The sequence below is a fragment of the Sinocyclocheilus rhinocerous genome, unplaced genomic scaffold (assembly GCF_001515625.1).
Source record: "Sinocyclocheilus rhinocerous isolate Xijiao unplaced genomic scaffold, SAMN03320098_v1.1 scaffold775, whole genome shotgun sequence".
Taxonomy (NCBI): Eukaryota; Metazoa; Chordata; class Actinopteri; order Cypriniformes; family Cyprinidae; genus Sinocyclocheilus; species Sinocyclocheilus rhinocerous.
In genome coordinates this window covers 504,668-516,068 of record NW_015645553.1, presented here as the reverse complement: position 1 = coordinate 516,068, position 11,401 = coordinate 504,668, and the positions used below count along the sequence as shown (strand labels likewise).

At 36.9% G+C, this 11,401-nt stretch overlaps 1 protein-coding gene across 1 annotated transcript in view; it reads right to left on the bottom strand.

The window, feature by feature from the left end:
* Window positions 1–2,987: 2,987 nt before the first annotated feature.
* The window catches only part of LOC107706577 (serine/threonine-protein phosphatase 6 regulatory ankyrin repeat subunit C-like), a 51,296-nt gene continuing 42,882 nt past the window's right edge, over window positions 2,988–11,401 (bottom strand). The window contains exons 23-29 of the mRNA XM_016510334.1: window positions 11,269–11,376; window positions 10,994–11,191; window positions 9,044–9,250; window positions 8,100–8,557; window positions 5,139–6,037; window positions 4,176–4,322; window positions 2,988–3,351 (exon numbers count right to left, since the gene is read on the bottom strand). Of these exons, the coding sequence (XP_016365820.1) occupies window positions 3,218–3,351; window positions 4,176–4,322; window positions 5,139–6,037; window positions 8,100–8,557; window positions 9,044–9,250; window positions 10,994–11,191; window positions 11,269–11,376 (2,151 nt within the window). The 3' untranslated portion in view covers window positions 2,988–3,217. The remainder of the gene's footprint in view (window positions 3,352–4,175; window positions 4,323–5,138; window positions 6,038–8,099; window positions 8,558–9,043; window positions 9,251–10,993; window positions 11,192–11,268; window positions 11,377–11,401) is intronic.

The window sequence follows — 11,401 nt, the reverse complement described above, 5'->3', positions numbered from 1 at the left end:
CAGGTGTTTTAGCAAAGTTTTGATCATGTTTATGATTTAGAGGCTTTAGAAAGTCATAGTCAAATATGATACATTAGGCTTTATAGGGTTAAATATGTGAGAATATTAACTGTACGGTAGCCTTTACAATTTTATCCACATTGTTTTTAATTTCTGTTTTCGTGACAGGCAAAGTGCAGAACTAACAAACATGATTTAACGGTGTTGACAACATAGTAGTAGTTAAAAAAAACAACAGTATGACGTTTGCCAAGATCATGTCAGATACAGCATAATTAAAACATATGAAATCATATGAACTGCATGAATCATATGAAAGCTCAGATCTTTTGCTCGATGTGATATCATGGAAAAACAGCCTAAATGGCAGTGACCAACAGTTAAAGGCAGTCAGACAGCATCAGGTGCAGTTATAAAGTCATGAAGTTAGTACTGAAGTATTTAGTATGTTTTGGCAATATGAGTATTAATTTGAGTTTGAAGCAATGAACAGCTCTGAGCATAATGTTATAATTGTGATCTTGAAATTGAATTATGGTGATTCTGACATGACATGAATGTGGCTTGAACAAAAACGAGTTGTGAGCCCTGAAAACACTTTCGTATCATTTCTATAAAGGTATTATACAGTTATATGTACCTATATTTAGCACGCATCTTTTACATGTGGATTTCATTTCGTTTGTAAAAAAACAACAAAAAGGAACAAATAAAGATATTCTTCCATGTCAATAAAACAAAAACATAACATAATACTGTAAAACATATTCCTGGCAGTGCTTTGGTGTTTTCTCCAAGGTTTTCAACTTCCTACTTGAGAAGCGCTTTTGGTCACTTCTTTTTGACAAGTGAACGGCTTGAAAAACAAATGCAAGCACTGCAGTTGGCTTCCTTATACAGTATGTCATCTTTCTAGCATTAGCCCATAAAACACATTTATGATTGTAAGACTGAGATATCAAGTAGGAATACAACAATAACAAGCATGTACACTACCATTCCAAAGTTTGGGGTCTGTAAGATTTTTAAGATTTTTTAAAAGAAATTAATACTTTTATTCAGCAAAGATGCATTAGACTGATCAGAAGTGACAGCTATAGACATTTATAATGTTACAAAAGATTTATGTTTCAATGAACTCTGGTGCTCTTCAGGTCACTTTTGTCCGAAAAATTTTCTGTTTTGAATTTTTAAAAATCACAGCTTCATCAGAATGGTACGAAACTTGGTGACTTTTATGGCATTTGGAATGTGAACACAAAAAAAATTGAGGGCTTGATTTGAGCAGGCTAAGTGGTCGTAAAAAAAAAGTCACACTTGTGGTCTTAGGTCAAAAATGACCGACCATAGGAAATGAATGGGAAATTGACAAAAACACAAAAATTTAGCGAACATCCACTCACACTCTCTCTCACACACACACACACCTATGAACTGATGTGACTGTAACAGCAAATATGTAAAATAAAAGCAACAATTCAACTACAATGCAGTAAAAAAAGTGGTCAGCAAGGAAGGGGTTACACTCTAAAACATCAAGAGTGCAAAACAGGCACATCCACTCACTCACACACACACACACACACACAATTATACACATTCAAATGAATTGGTATGGCTATAACCATATAGCCATAACGAGTCAGAAAACTGAAATAAGAGGTTGAAATCAGATCAGACCCAGAAGGATTAAGCTCTGATAAAACATTCCTGTTCATTTTTGTTACATTTTTATAGAATTTTTATGTTTTGTGTAACAAAATTCTTTCTCTGTTCAGGTTTGACTGTAGTAATAATTCAAAAACTGATGCTTTAAAATCAACATTTCAAACCAAAAATAAAAAAATAAAAAAATAAATCTAAACCTTTACAAAAAGTTGTCTTTAAAAAAAGTCTAAATATATATCCAAACCCACAACTTGATAAAAATAATTAGAGAATGTATAGGCCTTTTATATAGAGCTATATGGGAATCTATGGGCTAAACCATGGAATTGCAGATGTTTTTCTTATTTTACTCCCACCAGATGGCACTAATCTGGCTTCAAAAATTGGATTTTAAAGGCAATGTCTCTATTTTAACATGAAATACTGCCATAATTGAAAAGTAATAGAAAATATTTGAAGAAAAAATGTTGTATTATTTTCAATGGGAAAAAATTATCATAATTATTGCATAAATATTAATAAGTACCATGAAATTATCTAAAAAAAAATAATAATAAAAAAATAAAAAATATGATTAAACAAAGATGTTACATTGATTTTACCGGGGGGAAAAAAAGCTAAATTGTAGGTGTCCGGTCACTTTTGACCGTATAGACCACAAGTGTGACTCCCAATGTCTCTATTTTAACATGAAATACTGCCATAATTGAAAAGTAATAGAAAATATTTGAAGAAAAAATGTTGTATTATTTTCAATGGGAAAAAATTATCATAATTATTGCATAAATATTAATAAGTACCATGAAATTATCTAAAAAAAAAATAAAATAAAAAAATAAAAAATATGATTAAACAAAGATGTTACATTGATTTTACCGGGGGGAAAAAAAGTTAAATTGTAGGTGTCCGGTCGCTTTTGACCGTATAGACCACAAGTGTGACTCCCAAATAAGAAGCACCAGAGGGTTAAATGCTGTTCTTTTGAACTTTCTATTCATCAAAGAATCCTGAAAATAGTGTATCGCAGTTTCCACAAAAATATTGGGCAGCACAACGGTTTTCAACATTGATAATAATCAGAAATGTTTCTTGAGCAGCGCATCAGCATATTAGAATGATTTCTGAAGGATCATGTGACACTGAAGACTGGAGTAATGATGCTGAAAATTCAGCTTTGCATCACAGCAATCAATTACATTTTACAGTATATTTACATAGAAAACAGTTATTTTAAATTGTAATAATATTTTACAATTTTACTGTTTTTTTTAAATCAAACAAATGCTGACTTGGTGAGCAGAACAGACTTCTTTCAAAAACACTACAAAAATCTTACTGACCCCAAACTTTTGACTCCTAGTGTAAATTACATCTTTGATTAAAGTGACTAGTGAGGAGTGAATATCAGATAAAGGAACATGCTGTGATACGCTAAAGCTAACGGTGTTAATTAAACAGGAAGTTGAAGTGATGTGGGCTCAGGTGGTTCAGGTGGACTGATGTTCATAGGCAGTGCAAATTCATCCGTCATGGTGAAACCGTCGGTCATTCATTCGTCTCTCTCCGGCGGTGATCTGTCCCTCTGTCTGCGCTGGGCTAAAAACTGCTGGACCACAGATGGCCAATCCACAACGTTCTCCACGCGCACCTGTCCTCCAGACATGGACATCGTCATCTGACCGCCTGCACAGTGACACCACACGACCGCTTGAGATTGACACATGACAAATCCTATTATTTCTTTCTTTTTTTCCCTTAAAATAATATAAAAATAAAATAAACATAATTACTGTACACAGGACTGTACTGTACTATATTTATGAAATTATGAATATATAATATTGCTAAATATTAATTACACATTTAACCATGAATTGATGAATTACAATATAATATAATATATCTACGTATGTATGTATTCATTTGTTCATTCATTCATTCATTCAGTCAGTCAGTCAGTCATTCATTCAATAAAGCAATAGCAAAGTCATAGTGGTAGAAATTAAAATAATTATAATAACAATAAAACTTCAATAAATAAATGATAATAGAATAATTATCATAGTATTTTTATTACAACAGTTTTTGAACTAAACATTTTGAAGTAGAAGACTGAAATAGTATTTTCTTGTAAAATGTACTCCACTAAACTTTATTTACAACTTATAATATACAATATATTATAAGAGTATAATATAATAATATATTTATTTATTTATTTATTATGTATTTATTTTAATGCAGCAAAGGCTATTTTCATGGTAAACTAGAAGTAGAAATCAAAATCTTAATAGCAATAAAACTTCAATAAATAAATAAAACAGAATAATTAAACAATATTTTTCTTACAACAATATAAAAAAAATACAGCAACTATATCATTTTTTTCTGTTTTATATTTTATAGAAAAACTAAAATGTTTACAGAAAATCTAAAATTAGTTTAAAATTGACCAAATAAATTAATCTTCTACCAAAGAAAAGGAGGCAGTGAAATTGTGTACTTGCCCTCGGGAAGGATCTGCGTCCTCTTGTTTCCTCTGACACAGTTGACAGATGCTTGAGCCAGCAGCTCTAGAGAACGAGAACCTGTCAAACCTTCAGTGTCTTCATCCTCATTCATCACATTATGACACTCCACAGAGCAGATCTTCCCTGAACACAACGGGAACAAGAAATTGTGAGATGTAAACATAGAACTTGGAGAAAGAAAGTTGAAAATGTGAAATGTAAATGTAGAATTCTAAGAAAAAATCTAAATTGTTTGAGATGTCAACTTAAAATTCAGAGAAAAAAGACAAAACTGCAAGATGTAAACTCAGAATTCTGAAATAAAGTCGAAATTGTGAGATGTTACCTTAAAATTCTAAGAAAAAAAGTCAAAATTGTGATACGTAAACTTGTAAAAATGTTAGAATTGTGAGATGTACATTCAAAATTCTGAGGAAAAAAAGTCAGGATTGTGGGATGTAAACTTAGAATTCTGAGAGAAAGTCAAAATTGTGAGATGTTACCTTAAAATTCTAAGAAAAAAAAGTCAAAATTGTAAGATGTAAACTTAGAATTCTGAGAAAAAAAAATGTTAGAATTAAAATGTAAACTCAAAATTCTGAGGAAAAAAGTCAGAATTGTGGGATGTAAATTTAGAATTCTGAAAGAAAATTCAAAACTGCAAGATGTAAACTCAGAATTCTGAAAAAAAGTCGAAATATGTTACCTTAAAATTCTAAGAAAAAAGTCAAAATTGTAAACTTGCAATTCTAAAAAATTTTTCTCAGAATTCTGAGATGTAAATTCTAAATTTTGAGGAAAAGTCAGAATTGCGAGATGTAAACTCGCAGTTATGAGTTAATAACTTGCAAAATACAAGATATGAACTCACAATTGCAAAAAAAAAATTTTTTTTGCTTTGCTGGACACGTTTCCACAGTAACATGCAAACGATCTCTATATAAAAAGATTAACTCCTACCTGCGCGTTTGCAGAGAATCTTGATGGAGTAGAACAGGTTGGTGAACAGGTTGAACGGAGACGGAACTCCAGACTTGCGGCTCATATCGCGGATCAGAACGGCGCGACCAAACTTCCACTCCGTGTCGGACTGAGCCTGGATGCGCTGATACGTGTCGCTCATCATGGCGATGAGCAGGTTGATCAACACGATGCACGTCACCACCAGATACACGCCAAACACCATTTTAGCCAAAACGGCCGTGGCGGCAGGCGAGCGCTCCAAGTTGGGAATTTTATCCGGTTCGGTTAAACCAAACAGGGCGAAGAAGAGCAGCACAGACATGTTTAAAGGATCCGGAATGGTCACATTACCATTGCTGTTGTCCCAATCTTGAGGATACAGCGGCTGACACAAAGCGGTGAGACTCAGCGTGAAGGCGGTGTGGAACAACATGAGGATCACAGCGAACCGACATAGATCCTTCATCAGGTCTCGGATGATTATGGCCCACGGGCCGAATAAGTGATGGAACGTGAGGAACTCCAGCAGCTGGATGAACGCCAGCATCATCGCCACGGCCAGCAGGACGTTTCGGGCGAACAGGCAGTGCAGGTGTGACGGCGGCCACCATTGGGTGAAGACCGCCAGCAGGTGGCACAGCAGAGCCGCGGCGGAGAAGCCCAGGAGAAGAAGACGAATCCACGCTAATCCGACGCGCTCACCTGGAAACGTCAGCTCGGATACCAGCATCCCACAGAGCCAGATCAGCAACAGACACTCAGACCAGCCGGGCACCAGACGGCCCTCGGACAGAGGACTCACGGGCGGATACACGATCGTCAGGATGAACAGAGCCAACAGGAAGACGTGCGACACCAGGTGACTCATGAACTTCACGATTGGGATGGTGTTAAAGCTGAGTGGAGATTAAAGCAAATAGTTACACACATTTCTCCTCAAGGGAGACACACTGGCAGTATAAAGTTTGGAGACATGTGACTGAATTTATGTTTCTGCAGTCCGTAACTTTTGGCGCTCAAGCGGTTAATAGACAGAACTGTGTGCGTCTTGCAGAAGAACATTGTAGCCGGAGCTACTTCTCGGTGTTTATGTCTATGACGAATCACACAGGTACTGGGATACTCCACAGCGGTACCTACCCGAACCAGTCTAAAATAGTCAGAATATAAACACTTATTATAGGTGTACCGCAGTGATTCAGGACAAGCCAAAAACACGGTTTGGAAAAAGGATTCATGGTGTACTCGCTTATTATATAAATTTTGAACACAAAAAATGTTACGGACTGCAGCTTTAAAGTCCGAGTGAAATCAAAATGTACAATATTTCTTTTGTTAGCACCCATTGCTAGTCTTGAGGTGAACAAGTTAATTCACTGAAAAAAATGTTTGTAATGGTAATCTGATCATTTGCTTCCACTCTGGAATGGCATCCCTTCTCTGATACATCTGTTTGACAGCTTGGGCAGAACATCCCTAACCACACCCCTCCAACTGTTAGATTACTGCGAGTGAGAGATGAGAGGAGGAGCGCAAAAATAAAGCCCCTCCCTCTATTCAATATTCCGTTTCAGTTGGAAATACGTCACTATACTGAAATGAAGTCAGCAGCAACTTCCAGTTCACGCAGACTTTAAAAACCTTTTGATCTAATTGAAAAAGATTTTTTAAAAATGCAAATATTAGATTCAAAACAAACTTAGACAAACTTATAAAATTAGAAATGTTGCCTTGGCAACTAACTGAAAAAAGTACTGAAGTACTAAAATTACTAAAACTAAAGTTGAAATAAAAATAAATTTAAGCTGAATAGAAATATGAAAAAAAAGAAAAATGACAAAAGCATATAAAATTACTACAAATGAAGCTAAAATTAAAATGAAACCTGAAAATATAAAACAAAGCTAATTTATTAAAATATTAATAAATACTATAATAGTTTATAAATAATTCTAAATTGAACTGACATAAAATAAAATATAAATATTAGATGAAAAATGTGAAATGTTGCCTTGGCAACTAAAATTACTGAAACTAAAACTGAAATAAAAATAATATTTTTAAGCTAAATGGAAATATAAAAAAATAAGTAATAAAAATAAGTAATAAAATAGACAAAAGACAAAAATAAAGTAATAAAAAGACAAAAGCACAAAAAATATTTATACTAAAATTAAAATGAAGTCAAATTAAATGAAAATGTAAAAAAAAAATACTATAATAATACACAATACTAAAGTAACACTTTTCAAGGCTTTGCTGTATGAATCAACAAGGACATTCAATTTATCAAAAGTGACAGTAAAGACATTTATAATGTTACAAATTTTTCTTCCTATTTTAACTAAATGCTGTTCTTTTGAACTTTCGGTCACACTTTATTTTAAAGTCCAGTTCTCAGTATTAAACCATTAACTACAACTTTTGCCTCAATAAACTCCTAATTTGCTGCTTATTAATAGTTAGTTAGGTAGTTGTTAAGTTTAGGTATTTGGTAGGATTAGGGATGTAGAATATGGTCAAGCAGAATATGTGCTTTATAAGTACTAAAAACAGCCAATATGTTATTAATAGTTATGCTAATAAGCAAGTAGTTAATAGTGAGAATTGGTCCCTATACTAAAGTGTTCCCGAACTTTCTATTCATCAAAGATTGCTGAAACAAATCATGGTATTAAACAGCACAACTGTTTTCAACATTGATAATAATCAGAAATGTTTGTTGAGTAGCAAATCAGCATATTAGAATGATTTCTGAAGGATCATGTGACAATCAAACACTGGAGTAATGATGCTGAAAATTCAGCTTTGATCACAGCAATAAATTACATTCTACTATACATTCACATAGAAGACGGTCATTTTAAATTGTAATAATATTTCCCAATATTACTGTTTTGACTATTTTTTATAAAATAAATACAGCCTTGGTGAGAAGTTTACGGTGTAAGAGTGTACCTGTGTCTGAGTGGCAGTGAGAGCGCCACCCACAGTGGAGGGAAGAGCAGCAAACAGAAGAACAGCAGGAGGATCTTCCATGAATCCCACTGCAGGCTTCCGTGCCACACGTCCGTCAGGTACGTCTGCACCGCCGGATGGGACACCACACCCTTCTGCCGGCCCTCAATCAGGCAGTCCAGCACGCTGGCACCCCGGTGGTCCACAGCCCTGAGGATGGGGCACGCACCGTGGCCCCCGGCTGAAGCGGCGAGGGTCAGGAGGTCAGAGGCCATGAGCTCACAGTGATGCGCGGCGGCCTGCAGGTCGACGGAGCGCTCCTTCTCTCGGAACGCGGCCAGAGTCAGAGCTCGCGACAGACGGACGCACGTGTCCAGAGGAGCCGGAGAATGAAGAACCAACTCCTCCAGAGCCACATTATCATTCATCCGGCCACACACCATCAGATTGAACACAAACTACAGACAAAACGCAAAACAAAACATGCTAAAAGATCCACTTTGAATTGGTTTATTTTCAGTAGAACAAGGCACTTAAAGCTGTAAATCTTCCTGTGAGTCTCATCTGCTCATTAAGAATGAAATGAAAGCATCAACCCTGCCATCATATTATACAAACAATACAGCTGTATCAAACCAAATCTACAGAAAAACACAGTGATGTAAAAATTAAAATACTGTAAAAACACATTCAGAATTCTTCAATAATGAGTTCCAAGCCACAAACTAAACTAACTACCTCTGAGACAAAATTACAAAACTTGACTTTAAGAAAAAAAAAAACAGTAACATTTGTGCCATAATTTAGGCCTAAACTGTTACAGAACATTAAAAAATATTACGACTTTTAATTTAGGTGGACTTAAAACAACCTTCACATAAACCAGTTTTAATAAATGTGATGTGTATCAAGTGTTTCACACACAGTGTATCAGTGAGCCTGACCTTCTTGTCGTCCAGCAGTCGGAGTGTGTTCTTCTCTCGTCTCAGCAGGAAGATGACGGTTTCCTCATGGTTCTCCTGAGCCGCGTACTGCAGCGGCGTCCATCCGGCATGACATTCGACACACGCCGACGCTCCGCTCTCCACCAGGAACGACACCACCTCCAGACAGCCGGCTTTAGCCGCGCAATGCAGCGCTGTCCAGCCACTCTGAAACACAGACCAAACAAACTGCTTTGCTGCTTTTTTTTTAAATTTAATATATATATATATTTTATTTCAGCTTTATTTAAAGGGGTCATGACATGAGAAAGCAAATTTCCCTTGATCTTTTGATACAGAAGAGGTCTTTGTATGCCTAATACATCCTGCAAGTTTCATAACTTAAAATGTCCTCATCATCAATAAAAAAGCATTTATGTAATAACCCTCAGAAACGGCTCGTTTTGGATCTGAGGGACAAGGTGATGTCACCTGGGCACAGTTGTTTGCATAAACACCGCCCCCAGAGCAACACATCGACATTGGCCCCACCCACTAGCGTTCAGCCGCTAACGGCTGACACTTGAGTGCCGTGTCAAAAACAAATAGAAATTACAATCACTGTTGCCATCTTGTCTACACTGGATACAGTATACAGATGTGCGTTCACTTTCTGACACAATCCACGCGCTCGAGTCGTCAGGACAAATGCAGTGAAAGAACGTTTGCTTTGACGCGCTTGGATTAAACTTAAATTTAATATATATATATATTTTATTTCAGCTTTATTTAAAGGGGTCATGACATGAGAAAGCAAATTTCCCTTGATCTTTTGATACAGAAGAGGTCTTTGTATGCCTAATACATCCTGCAAGTTTCATAACTTAAAATGTCCTCATCATCAATAAAAAAGCATTTATGTAATAACCCTCAGAAACGGCTCGTTTTGGATCTGAGGGACAAGGTGATGTCACCTGGGCACAGTTGTTTGCATAAACACCGCCCCCAGAGCAACACATTGACATTGACCCCACCCACTAGCGTTCAGCCGCTAACGGCTGACACTTGAGTGCCGTGTCAAAAACAAATAGAAATTACAATCACTGTTGCCATCTTGTCTACACTGGATACAGCATACAGATGTGCGTTCACTTTCTGACACAATCCACGCGCTCGAGTCGTCAGGACAAATGAAGTGAAAGAACGTTTGCTTTGACGCGCTTGGATTAAACAGCTCGTTCGCGTCTTTGTACAGATATCAGAAGGATCCCAGCGTAAGAAACAAGTGGATAGTTTATTTTTAATGGCATCCCGGATCGTGTCTGAGGATTGTTCAGACTTTGGAGCATGTTGTTTTGTAATCGAGGCACAGTGTCATGGAGAGTTCACAAAGAAACATTTGTTGAAAGATGAAGCGGTACTAGTTTTGACTGCAGCTGCATCAACCGTAAGTAGATTATTTAATAATGTTTTGTCTGGAAATGACCGTTTTATCGCGCCGCATCCAGTGTAGACAGCATCACTGATTATAATGAGTTCTATAGTATTTTGTCGCACCACTCGCATCCGGTGTAGACACGGTGTGAGAGAGGTTCAGAATGAGGGTTGAAAATCCACATTATTTTTTTTTCTTTTGTGTAAAAAACTATTAACATTATAAGTACACCTCAAGGAACATATTAAAATGAAAAAAAAATCCATGTCATGACCCCTTTAATTACACTTAGTTTTAGTTATCAAAAACAGCAAAGGAAATCGGAGCATAGTTTGAGACACTATTGAGGTCTCTTCTGAAACTCTAAAGGAGACACATTTGAGATTACAAGGGTCTTTTTCCTCAGTAGAGACATCTGAGAAACAGAAGACCAACACAAGCATCCATTCACTCACCATTTAACCTCATTGCTGTCTATGAGAAACATCTGAGATAATCATGTGTGATTGTTCTTTACATGTCAGGTTTCTTCTCACCGTGTCTGTGTGGTTGATCTCCGCTCCTTGTCCCAGCAGGACTCTCACCATGGCCACGTGTCCGTGTGCGGCGGCCAGATGCAGACAGGTACATCCGCATTTGTCGGTCAGGTGCAGCAGAGATCCAGAGCGGCTGATCAGCAGCCCGACCACAGCCGTGTGTCCGCTCTGAGCTGCCAGGTGCAGAGGACTGGAGCCCTGAAACACATGACGGACGGTCAGTACCGCGCTCAAACGTCACGCTTCACCCCACAGCAGTGCTTCTGATCTCTTGCCTGAATGTTTGTTTCTGCATCGGCCTGAACCCCAGGAGAATTCAGCAACAGGCGAACCACGTTCTCATGACCGGACTGAGCCGCCAGGTGTAGAGGAGTGTAACCTGACTGAACACACACACACACACACACA